The 13884-nt window shown below is 23.0% G+C and overlaps 1 protein-coding gene across 2 annotated transcripts in view; it reads right to left on the reverse strand.

The window, feature by feature from the left end:
• The window catches only part of LOC117170643 (vacuolar protein sorting-associated protein 13), a 171335-nt gene that overhangs the window by 39169 nt on the left and 118282 nt on the right, over positions 1-13884 (reverse strand). For both annotated transcript variants that reach the window (XM_033357554.1, XM_033357553.1), the window contains exons 34-39: positions 13366-13407; positions 10823-11026; positions 4479-4616; positions 4206-4352; positions 738-886; positions 545-656 (exon numbers count right to left, since the gene is read on the reverse strand). In XM_033357554.1, coding sequence (XP_033213445.1) covers positions 545-656; positions 738-886; positions 4206-4352; positions 4479-4616; positions 10823-11026; positions 13366-13407 — 792 coding nt within the window. The remainder of the gene's footprint in view (positions 1-544; positions 657-737; positions 887-4205; positions 4353-4478; positions 4617-10822; positions 11027-13365; positions 13408-13884) is intronic.

Here is a 13884-nt window from a genome sequence, read left to right on the forward strand (position 1 = left end):
ATAAAAATGCGTCCGTGACTGATGATATATACCGGGAGAGCCCCGTGCAAAATGATCAAATAAAAATCCAACTATAACCAAAAATGCCTTCGACATATTGGGCAAGTATAAGCCTGTGATAACATTTCGCCATAGAAAAACAAGAATATAATATTTAAATTTAGAAAAAAAACTTTAGAACAAAAGAGATGAATTCTGAATCAAAAATATAATATAATCTTTAATTAAAAAGAATTAACTTTCAACCAAAAGAAAAGAATGTTCAACAAAAAAGTCAAATTTTCGAATATAAAAAAAAGATGGCTCTACTACCAAGCAATGAATTTTTAATCAAAAATTACGAATTTCCAATCCAAAAAGACAAATTTTCAACAAAATAGTTGAATTTTTAACCAAAAATATAATATTAAACTTGTCCATTTAAAAAAAATTAACTTCAACCAAAAAAAGATCGATTTTCTTATTAGGTTTTTTAAATAAAGGGGAAAGAGTGCAATACAAAAATAGAGAGTGAATTCCGCAATTAATATAATTTTTCTAATACCTTTCTGAGATCATCCTCGATTTCTCTTTTGTTATTGTCCTCCCACATCAATAATTTCGGTCCTGCTGGATTTTCCCACGTATAGAACATTCGATTGAATGATTGAATAGACCTGAAAAATATTAAAAACAATACGAGTTTAAAAATATCAAAGTAATGGTCAATATAAAATATTCAAAAAATTTGCACAAACCTGACGTTTATTGATCCTTTTTCCCAAATGTGGATTGTGTGGGAGGTGTGATTGATAATTAAAGCAGGAGCATTTCCGGGATTGTAGGCCGACAGTGAAATATAAATTCCACCCTCATTGATTTGGATGTCTACATCTATACCTCCATACTAAAAAGTGGGTTTGGACAATAAATTTTAAATATAAAATACGAATAAAATATAAATTACAGGATCGCCGTTTTAAGAGAGGAAAAAATTCCCGGGGATTTCGCGGACATGAGATATTTTTCTGGGTTATAAAAAAAACTAAAATGGATGTTATGACTTTTTTTCTCAAATTAAAAAAGGTGAGACCAGTTAAAGGATGTTTATTAAAATGTTGGACAAAAAATTCCCTAAGAGTTTCGTATTTTTTTTAAACAATCTAATCGAAATATGTATAAAATTTTATGATTTTATCACACAAACTGTATTTTTATTAATGAAAGTAACTTTATTGAAGAAGTCATTTCTTAATGGTATACGTTTCCAATTCATTAATTATTAATAAGGTAAATAAATAATAAAAAAAATCAATACTTTCTTGAATTTGCTACTGAAGACCATGAATTTAAATATAATCTTCAAAGTAAATTTTATGTGGTTAGTATATTAAATTAAATTAAAAAAGCTTTAAATTCCTAATATTTTATGTAAAAATATTGCATTTTCAACCAAATCAATAAGCTTTCACATAGAAAAGATCAATTTTCAACCGAAAATGAAATAGTTAAATTTTAAGTTCCATGAAATTAATTTTCAGTCGAAAAAAACGAATTTCCAACAAATTACATAAATTTTCATATAAAAAAGATAAATTCTCTGTTAAAAAAAATATATTCAACCAAATAAAAAAAATCAACAAAATCGTTAAATTTTCAGTTAAAGTGATGGTTTACTATTAAAAATTATAAATCTTCAACCAAAAAATTATTTCTTAATAAAAGAGATCAACTTTTAACCAAAAAGGTTATACAGTTCAGTGAGAAAAAAATGCCATCCAAGTAGTTTAATTTTCAAGTAAAAAGATAGATTTTCAACCGGAAGATTAATTTTTTTCCAAAATGGACGAATTTTCAAACAAATTCATGAATTTTAAACTAAAAAAGATCAACTTGACACCATAAATTAATCAATTTTAAACTAAGAGATGAATTTTCAATAAATATTATGAATCTTCAACTAAACAGAATAATTAAAAATAATAATAATTTCAACTAATATCCAGAATTTTTAACTGAAATGCTTAAAATCTCAACCAAAAAGATGAAATTTCAACTAAAGAGATTTATTTTCCACAAAAAATGTCAAAATTTTTACAAAAAAGTTAAACTTTCGGTTCAAAAAATGAAAAATTAAACAAATAGATGAAATTTCAAGTAAAATGATAGAATATCGAACTGGATTAGTTAAATTTTTAGTTCAAGAAATTAAATTCTAAGAAAAAAATACAAATTTTCAACAGAATAATTAAATTTTAAATCAACAAGATAAATTTTCAATTAAAATTATAAATCGTTAAAAAATTAATTTTCAACTAAATTCATGAATTTTTAACAGAAACAGTGAAATTTTCACCTTAAAAGATGAAATATCAACTAATAACATTAATTTTCTACAAAAACACTCGAACTGAATTATTGGAATTTTCACCCAAAAAGATGAAATTACAAATAAGAAGATTAATTTTCTAAAAAAAAAAAATCATTTTCAAACAAATATATTAGTTTTCAAACAAATAGTTGAAGTTTCAACTAAAAAAGAGAAATTTTCAATAAAAATGGAACAGTTGAATTTTGAATTTAAAAAATTTATTTCTAACTAAATAAAAATTATTTTTCAACCAAAAGATTAATTTTCTACCAAAACGGACAGATTTTCGATTAAAAAATATGAATTTTCACAACGACAAAAAAAGAAATTAATTCAAATTTCAGTTTAAAAATAATATAAATAATATAAATATAATACAAATAAAATAATATATATATTTGTAATAAATATAATACAAATAAAAATTTTAACAAAAAACTTAATTTTGAACTAAATTTATAAATCTCAACCAAAGAAAACTTTAAATTAAAGCCAAAAAGTTGCCACTTCAATAAAAAAATTCAATTTTTTCCAAAAGAGATTAATTTTCAAACCAAAAAGAGGAATTTTCGACATAATTCCATTAAAAAAAAAAGATTTTTCAGGGAAACAAAAAAATTTAGGCAAAATATAATTTGAAGGTAAAAATAATTTTTAATACAAAATAAAAATGTCGAATAAGTATTTATTTTTGAAGTTTCTATATTTATTTGCTTTCACGTTATAAAAATTTATTTTTCGTAAGTTTCTCGTGAAAATTCAAAAAGACTTTTTAAGATTTCAGATATGTGAAAAAATTATCTAGAAAATATCTAAGATTTTTTTTATTTTCCAGAATTTAACCAATTTCAGGAAATGTTTCAAAGTTTTAAAATATTTTCAATTTATTCCAATTTTTCAAAATCTTTAAATGGCTTCTAATTTGTAATTCGAAATCCTAAAATCCACATTTTGAGTGTTTGAAAATTTTTCTGAAATATTAAAAAAAAAAATTCTAAATATTTTTTAAAATCATTCAAATTTTTCCGAAATGTCTGCAAAAGTTATAAAATAAAAAAACAACACGCCTTAAAATCTTCCACATTCTTTTTTCACAATTTAGGAAATATTTTGGAATGTTTCGAAAATCTTTTTAAATATTTTCTCGAAAGAAAAATTTGTAATATTTGCTTTACAATCTTCTACCTTCCTTTTCGAAATTTTAGAATGTCATCTAAAATGCTTGAAAAATATTTTCTTAAATTAGTTTATTTGTTAAACCAAAAATCAATTTAAATTTACGCTAGAACCGCAACAGAAAATTTTTTATTATCTTTCAATTTTTTTTCGAAATCTTCAAAAATCTACATTTCGTTTACAAATGTTTGAAAATTTTTTATTATTTTAGAATCTTTTCAAAAGTTCGAAAACTTTGAAATAGATTTTGAACTAATTTAAAGTGTTCCTAATTTTTTTCTTAATTCTGAAAAATGAAAAAAATGCCTTAAAATCAAATCTTAAATAAAAATGAAGATATTCTAAATATAATTATATTTCCCAATATTAAAAAACATTTATAATTAAAATATTCTCTTTTATCAATAATGCTTAAAAGCATTGGAAAATAAATATTGTCAAAGGGATTATAAATAGACTCCTTTTGTCATTTTAACAAATTTAAACAATTTAACTGTTCTCTTTTAGAATTAAATGTTTCAGATAAAAATTTCTTCATTTAGAAATTGCAATTCAAAATACTTAAGAAAATTCCAAAGAATTTCGTTCCTTCAATTTTATTAGACAGGATTAAAAACATATTTTAATAAAAATAAAGAAATAAAATCCGGATCAATAAATAACTAATATAAATGCATACCTTATTGTCTAATTTCAACAAAGTCGTATGAACATTCGTATAGAGGAAAGCGGCAGTCTTCTCAGGACGACCGGCCACGTTTGCCTTGAGTGTTTTATTTTCGTGATCTGAACGCGGCCAGAGAGCAGTGCATTCTCCCGGAGGAATCTTTAGATAATGAATAATTTAATAATAATAATAGTAATAGTAATAAATATCACTTAAAATTTAGTTTTAATCGTCAAAAGTTTGCTTATTATATGGATTAAATAAAAAAAAATACTTTATACAAACCGGAATAACAGGATCAGCTGGTCGATCTCCTTCTTGGCATTCGATGAGGAAGCTTGCATTGTTTATAAGAACGTAATAAGGAGTGAAGGTGATTTGCTTTGTTAAGGAATTATACGTCAATTGATTATGTACCCCAATCTGAAATATCAAGTCTTGGTTACAGACTTTTTCAAGAAAATAAAGGAATGAATTATTTTAAATAAAATTTATCTAGATAACACACTGAATTTAATATGAAACGCTTTGAATTCTTGGAATTTCAAGTCGAAATATATTCCATTTCCAATTAAAATATTTGAAGTTTAAACCCGAAAATATCTATTTTTAACATTAAAGTTCATTCTCATGCATTTTCAACTAATGAGTTTCATTTAGAACCCAAAATTTAAACTTTGAAGGAAAGAAGACGAATTTTAAACAAAAAAGGTAGGTTTGTAAATAAAAGGGTCACTTTTCTACCAAAAATGGAAAAGATCAATGTTCAGTTGAAAAAATTAATTTTTCATTCAATTAGTTGGATTTTGAACTAAAAAAGATGAATTTTCAACAAAAATGTTGAATTTTCTAGGAAAAATAAAAAAATTCATTTTTAAAAAAGTTGTTCAACTTTCAACCAACTAGCAGAGTTTTAAATCAAAAATTTTCAACTAAAGGATAGAATTTTCAAACAAAAAGGATTAAACATCAAACAAAAAAGGTTGAAATTTTGAACTCAAAAGACGAAATTTTTAGAGGAAGGTTGAATAAAAAAAAATAAATAAATGTTTTTCAAATCATTTTGAACAAAACATTTCAATTTTGAAGAAAAAAAGACGAATTTTAAACAAAAAAATTGGTAGGTTTTCAAATAAAAAGGTCACTTTTTAAGCAAAAATGGAAAAGATCAATTTTCAGTTGAAAAAATTAATTGTCAACCAGAAAACGAATGCTAAACAAAATACAGAAAATTTCAATCAATTAGTTGCATTTTGAAATAAAAAAGATGAATTTTCGACAAAAAATGGAATACATAGTTAAATTTAAATTAAATTTTTAACAAAAGAGATGAATCTTCAATCAAAACAGATTTTCAACCCAAAAATATGAAATTACATCAAAAAGTTAATTTTCAATAAAAAAAAATGAATTTTCTAGAAAAATAAAAAACAGATTCATTTTTAAAAAAGTGGTTCAACTTTTGACCAGCAAGCAGAATTTTTAATCAAACATTTTCAATTAAATAGAATTTTCAAACAAAATGGATTAAACTTCAACCAAAAAAAGTTGAATTTTTGAGCTCAAAAGTCGAATTTTGTAGGGAATAGTTGGAATAAAAAAATAATAATAAATTAAAAAAAAAACATTTTCAACTAAATCGTTTCATTTATAACCCAACATTTAAATTTTGAAGGAAAAAAGACGAATTATAAAAAAATACAGGTTTTCAAATAAAAAAAGGTCACTTTTCAACCAAAAATGGAAATGGTCAATTTTTAGTTGAAAAAATTAATTGTCAACCAGAAAACGAATGCTAAACAAAATACAGAAAATTTCAATCAATTAGTTGCATTTTTAACTAAAAAAGATTAATTTTCGACAAAAAATGGAACACATAGTTAAATTTCAATTCCATTTTTAACGAAAGAAATGAATCTTCAACAAAGGAAGATAAATTCTCAATGAAAAATCTGATATTTAATATTTCAACCAAAAAATATTTTTAAAGAAAATCCAAAATAGTTAAATTTAAAAACAAAACGAATTTGCAACAAAATAGCTGAATCTTCAACCAGAACAGATTTTCAATCCGAAAATATGAAATTACAACAAAAAGTTAATTTTCAATCAAAACCAATGAATTTTCAACAAAATATTGAATTTTCTAGAAAATTAAAAAAAAAAAAAATCATTTTAAAAAAAGTTGTTCAACTTTCAACCAAACAGTAGAATTTCAAATAAAAAATTTTCAATTAAATGGTCGAATTTTCAAACAAAAAGGATTAAACTCTAACTAAAAAAAAGTTAAAATTTAAACCAGCTGGTCGAATTTTCAAAGAAAAAAGATTAAACTTCGACCAAAAACAGTTTGTATTAAAAGCAAAACAATTGGCAAGAAATTTACCTATTTCCTTAAAAATTCACGTGGTTTTTTTTTTGTTTGAAAATTCGTATTTTTTTTGAATTTGGTAGAAAACGTAACTATTTGTTTGAAAATTGATGTATTTTGTTAAAAATTCCTCTTTTTTGGCAGAATATTAATTAAAATCTTTTTTGTGGAAATATCAACCATCATATGTTTCGTTGAAAATTCATCTTATGAGGAGGAAAAATTCAACTCCTTGGTTGAAATTTGAACAACTTTCTGAAAAGTTCATCTTTTCGTTTGAAGATTAACAAATTTGGATGAAAATTAATTTGTTTCCTTAAAGGAAAATTGCATTATTTTGGTTAAAAATTAACCTTCTCTGGTTGAAAATTCAACTGTTCAACTTTTTCGTCAAAAAATGGTATTTTCGGTTCAAAAATTAAACAATTTGTTAGCCAATTTATCTGCTTGATTGAAAAATTATATATTTCGTTGAAAATGTTTCTTTTGGGGTAAAATATCAATTTCTTTGGTGAAAAATGCAACTTTTTAATAAAAAATTTAACGGTTTTAGTTGAGGATTTCCATTTTTTTTATTGAAAATTAGTTTTTGTTGGTTAATTCCACCTGTTTTTCATTTTAAATTAGAATATTTTTTGTTGAAATAGCAACCGTTACATTTTTCGTTAAAAGTTCGTTTTTTAGGTTGGAAATCCAACTCCTTTGTTAAAAGTTTAAATATTTTCTTTAAAATGTAAACTCAACTATTTAGTAGGAAATGGAACTAACGTCATATCCACTGTTCAAAATATTTAGTTAAAAATTTATGTAATTTCCTGAAAATTGATTTTTTTTAGTAAAACAAAATGAATCTACTTAGTCGAACATTCAATTGGTCAAAAATAACAGTAACAAAATTAACTATTTGGTTGAAATTTGAGCTAATTTTTTTAAGCTTAATTTTTTTGTTGAAGCTTGACAATTTTAGTTGAAAATTCGTTTTTTTTGGTTTTTTTTTTGTTAAAAATGAATTTTCTTAATTGAAAATTTAACTATTTTGTTGAAAATTTCGCGTGATTGGATGAAAATGAACTTTTTTGTTGAAAATCCATATTCTCATATTGAAAATTCAACTGTTTGTAGAAAATTCGTCCTTTTAGCTTGTAATTTCAAATATTCAAATATTTAGTACTTGAAAAAGGTTACTATTTGGTTGAAAATTTAAGTAATTCGTCGAGAATTCATCTTTTTTGGCAGAAAATTAATCTTCTTAGTCGAAAATTGATCTTTTTGGTTGAAAATCTATTATTTTTATTATTAAACTTTGAGTTAAAATAATTAATTTCCAACCAAACTGTTTAAAAAATGGTTTTAAAAACTGTTTAAAAAATGAATTGTTAACAAAAAGTGTAATAGTTCATATTTCTACATTTTTTTTCTTTATTTCGAATAAAAGAATGTTAAATTAAACTAAAAAATATGAAATTTCAACCAAGAAAGATTTTTTAATCAATAAAGACAAAAAATAGCATCGAGAATTTTGAGTTTTTAAGTAATAAAGACGAATTTTTGAAAAAAATTGAATTTAGAACCCGAAAATATACATTTTCTACCAAAGTTATTGAATTTTCTATTAAAAAAGACGAGTTTTCAAGAAAATCATGCAATTTTAAATTGAAAGATATCAATTTTCTAGCAAAAATGAAAAATCTAAATTTTTAATAAAAAAAATTAAATTTCAACAAAAAAGGCGAATTTTTAACAAAACTTGTTAAATTTGTTCCCAAAGAAATGAACTTTTTACTAAAATTATGCATCTTCAACCGAAAAGTTAAATTTTCAATCAAAAATAAGAAATACCTATTTAACAAATTTCCAAAAAAAATTGAAGTTAAATTTTTAGTTAAAAAATTAATTTTCAATAAAAAAAACTAATTTTCATCCGAAGAAATGAAAATTTAGGCGAAAAAATTAATTTTTAACCAAAAAAGAATAACTTTTAACAAAATACATGAATTTCCAACCAAATATTTTAATTTTTAATAACATTTTCAACCTAGTAGTTAAATTTTCAAAGAAAAAGGTTATATTGTTACCAAAAACAGACAAATTTTTAACCAAATAGATGAATTTTCAGCTAAAAAAGATAAATTAAAAAAAAATAGTTTAATTTTAAGTGAGAGAAATAAATTTTAAACGGAATAAAATAAATTTCTAACGAAATAGTTAAGTTTTCTACCAAATAAACCAATTTTAAATTAAAACATCAAATGTCTTGAAAAAAATAATTTTTAACCAAATATTAAAATTTTTAATGCAATTTTCAACAAAAAAAAGCGAATTTTCAACCAAAATTGTTAAATTTGTTACCAAAGAAATAAACTATTCACTAAAATGATGCAACTTCAACCCATAAGATCAATTTTCAATTTAAAAAAAAAAATAATTTTCAAACGAAGAAATGAAATTTCCAGCGAAACGAATTTCAACTAAAAAAGATAAATAAAAAATATATATAAAAGTTTAATTTTAAGTGGAAAAAATAAGTTTTTAACGAAATAAAATAAATTTCTAACGAAATGGTTCAATTTTCTACAAAATAGATCAATTTTCAATCAAAAAAGTTAAATGTCTTGAAAAAAAACTAATTTTATAAAAAAAAATCATTTTTAAACAAATATTTAAATTTTCAATAGAATTTTCAACAAAAAAGGCGAATTTTCAACCAAATTTGTTAAATTTGTTACCAAAGAAATGAACTTTTCACTGAAGTGATGCATCTTCCAACAAAAAGATAAATTTTCAACCAAAAATAATAAATATCTATTAAAAAAATTTCGAAAAAATTTGATGTTAAATTTTTAGTTAAAAAATGAATTTTTAATAAAAAAGCTAATTTTCAACCGAAGAAATGCAATTTCTAGCGAAAAGATTAATTTTTTACAAAAAAAAATATAAGTTTTAACAATGTATATGAATTTTCCACCAAATATTTTAATTTTTAATTAAATTTTCAACGAAAAAGGTTGTATTGTTACCGAAACCAGACAAATTTTTAACAAAATAGATGAATTTTCAAATAAAAAAGATAAATAAAAAATATATATAAATGTTTAATTTTAAGTGGAAAAAATAAGTTTTTAACGAAATAAAATAAATTTCTAACGAAATGGTTCAATTTTCTACAAAATAGATCAATTTACAATCAAAAAAGTTAAATGTCTTGAAAAAAAACTAATTTTATTAAAAAAAATCATTTTTAACCAAATATTAAAATTTTTAATAGAATTTTCAACAAAAAAGGCGAATTTTCAACCAAATTTGTTAAATTTGTTACCAAAGAAATGAACTTTTCACTGAAATGATGTATCTTTAACTAAAAAGATAAATTTTCAACCAAAAATAATAAATATCTATTAAAACAAATTTCGAAAAAAAATTGAAGTTAAATTTTTAGTTAAAAAATGAATTTTTAATAAAAAAAAAACTAATTTACAACCGATGTAATGAAGTTTCAAGCGAAAAGATTAATTTTTTATAAAAAAATTAGTTATAACAAAAAACATGAAATTTCAACCAAATATTTTAATTTTTAATTAAATTTTCAACCTAGTATTTAATTTTCAACGAAAAAGGTTATATAGTTACCAAAACCAGACAAATTTTTAACAAAATAGATGAATTTTCAATTAAAAATAATAATTTTAAAAAAATCGAAGTCTAATTTTAAGTGAGAGAAATAAGTTTTTAACGGAATAAAATAAATTTCTAACGAAATAGTTAAATTTTCTGCAACAAAAATATTATTTTTAACTAAATATTTTATTTTTCATAAAATTTTTAACAAAAAAAGTTAGTTTTCTTCCAAAAAAGACCAATTTCCAAAAAACTAGAGGGATTTTCAACTAATTTTCATATTTTCTGGCAGATAATTTATCTTCTAGATTAAATATTCAAGTATTTGGTTAAAAATGTATGTATTTTCTTCAGAATTTTCCTTTTTTTCGGTAGAAAATTATTTTATGTTCAAAATTCATATTTTTCTTTGAAAATTTAACTATTTGAAAATTTAAATACTTATTTAAGGATGCAGGTAGTTTTTGGTAAATTGTTCTTTGTTACAAGATCAACTATTTCATTTTTTATTGAAAAGTCATCTTTTTTGTTAAAAAAGGAACAACTTTGTTGAAAATTGAACTATATTATTAATTCATAAGAAACATAAAATTTTTAGCAACTTGAAAATTTTGTTTAAAAAGGGGGAAATAAAAATTATTACCTGATAAATCATATCATTGTATTTGCACGAAACAACTCCTTTGCTTCCTGCTACATCTATCGAAAATTTATCCGACCAGTCTCCATCTTCGACTCTGATCATCGCTTTTTTCTTTCCAAAAAATGCTTTCGATTTAAAAGAAAAGAGAATTGGTCCTTTGAATTGTTCTGGGTGATACAAAACATTTAACTGATCCTCTGTGCTCTGAAAAAGGCACACAAATAATTTTATTTGCAGAATTTACATAAGATAAGAGTGCTGAATCGTTTTAAAGTGTCTTTAGGTTATTAAATGATTAATTACATTAGACTAAATTAATAAACTTATAGAATAACATAAGTAGTCGTTCATTTAATGAGGAAAGTTAAATAATCCTGAGAGTAAGACCTTTCTGTCAGGAATTATTTTATTGCTGAAATTATTTCACGGATTTGTTAATAATGGGAGAGATATTTTGGCACTCTCCGAACGTCTTATAAACATTTGTCTAATTTGATTAATCACTTTTTGCACACTTTTTAAACCACCTAAGCCCTTCACCACTCCACAAAGTCTTTTCATCAGGGATTAAATAATTAAAAACGATTTTGAACAATTTCAAAATATATCTAAACGTTTAAAAAGGTTTCAATGATTTGAAAAGTTTCTGTTCCAAAATCAAAATTATATTTATTTATAATATTTTCTATTGTAATTCCGAAATATAATAAATTTCTTTTTCGAAAATTTGGAAAAGTGAAGTTTCAAATTCCGGAAATATTTTTTTGCAAACAAAAATAATGTTCAAATTCGAACAAATTTTGATTTGGAACAAGGAACTTTCAAAATCTGACGAATTCCTACTTTGAATTAAATTACCTTTTTATAAATCCAAATTTAATTTAGAAGAGGGAAGTTCCAAATTATGGCAAATATTTATTTGCTAAAAATAAGATGATTTAAATTCAAACAAATTCCTATTAAAATATAATAATATATTCAAAGTAGATCCTTCTTTTTTAATTTGGAAGAGAGATGTTTCAAATTCTACCAAATTTTTCTTTGCAAAAAAAATGTTTTAAAAATAAATTCCCTTTATATAAGTCAGACTTAAAATTATTTTTCTGAATTTCCGGTTCCTTGTAAAAAATTACCTGTTCATTGTCATTCACTTTTTCTAAAATTTGGGAAAGGGAAATTTTCAAATCCAGAAAATTTTTATTTGCAAACAAATATTTTATTTTTAAAAAAATCTGGTTTTGAACCAGGAATTTTCGAAATTTTCGAAAACTGGCGGAAAGTTTCACTCTGCGACGAATTCATCAAATTTACATTTATTTCAAAAAGCCCCCTGTTCCCAGTCAAAATGATGTTTATTTACCAAAGTTTCTGACATAATTCTAAACAATAATAACTCCCTTTTTACAAATTTTGAAATATTTCATTTGAAAAAGAGGATTTTTAAATTCAAACAAATTCTAATTAGGAACAAGGAATTTTTTAATTTAAAAGAATTCTGACTTTGAACAGGGATTTTTTAAAATTTCTTTTATAAGGTAATAAATTGAAATAATTTTCGAAAACCAAGTCACATTTGAATTCAATAACAAAATTCCTATCTCAAATCAGAATCATATCTATTTACAAAATTTCGAAGTGGAAAGTTTCAAACTGTGACGAATTCTGACTTTGAATGAGGATTTTTTTAATTCCCTACTTCCAAATCAGAATTAAAATTATTTTTCCGAATTATAATTCTTTATGGAAATTTCCTACTCCCAATTGGAATTATATTTATTTACAAAAGTTTCTATTTTATAAATTCTAAAAAAAAAGTAACTACATTTTTCTTAAATTTTAAAAGGAAAAGTTTCGAATTCTGAAAAAATTTTATTTGTAAAACAAAGCATTTTTAAATTTCCGTTTTCATAAATGACTATTAAAATAATTGTCTAAAATTTGATGCGTCCTGTTCAAAATTAGCTGTTCCAAGAAAAACTGTAATCTTTTACTAAAATTCCTACCACAACTTAGAATGACAAAATCTGTTAGAAAATTCCTTTCTAAGTCTGGGTAATTCTAATTTTTTATTTGATTAAAAAAATATTGCTTTTATTCCTTTCCCCAATCCAGAATTATAATTATTTTAGAAAATTCCCTGTTCCAAATAGGAATTATATTGATTTACCAAATTTTCTATTATAATTTAGAAAGAAGTAAATCCCTTTTCCAAAATTTGGAAGTTTTTTTGGTAAGTTCCCTTCTCTCAAATAAAAATAAAAATTCTTTTCCTAAATTCCCGTTCCATTAAAAAAATGCCCTATTCAAAGTCCAATTTTCTGTGTTCTATTCTATAAATATGTCAATCTTAATATTAAACTTCTCAAAGAAAGCATCTTCAATTTCCTCTGAGACACAATTTGTCAGAGTACTAATTTTTTAACTAAACCAATTATTAAAATCTTCAGGAGCTAAATATTTGCGACAAAGCTTTATAACACATTTGACAAACATTGAACAGCCACATAAAGCACTTAGACATTACAGAAGTGTATTTTCTCTACCTTTCTTGGACTCGAGTGGGTTTTTCCACCTTTACTCGATTTCTGTAAAACAAGTGACAAGTGACAGTTTAATAGAGATTAATTTGTATTCAAAAATGAAAGAAAATTTGAAAAATAACGCCCTTATGACTCTTCTCATAAGTGTTACTAATCATAAATCTGCAAAGTAATAATGCGTGCGAAAATAAAGCGCAAAATAAGTCTCTTTTAAACTGCAAATGATGTAAAAGTGTAATCCTGCTTCGGGATGAAAAATACCAGAGCCTAAAATGTTTCAAATTTCGGACTAATACGCTTTTTTATGTCGATGCCCCCACTTCAAAAAAGGAGCTAAACAAAAAATTTTTTAACCTGATTGATAATTGCAATAATTAAATAATTTTATCGATCTATCGTGATTTTTCATGAAAATAGAGGAATAAATACTCTTAAATAATAGAGATGAATCCAAAAGGACAAATTTTTAATAAAATAATGTTATTTTCAACCAAGATGAATTTTCTATAAAAAAATACGATT

Source organism: Belonocnema kinseyi, chromosome 4, assembly GCF_010883055.1.
Source record: "Belonocnema kinseyi isolate 2016_QV_RU_SX_M_011 chromosome 4, B_treatae_v1, whole genome shotgun sequence".
Classification (NCBI taxonomy): Eukaryota; Metazoa; Arthropoda; class Insecta; order Hymenoptera; family Cynipidae; genus Belonocnema; species Belonocnema kinseyi.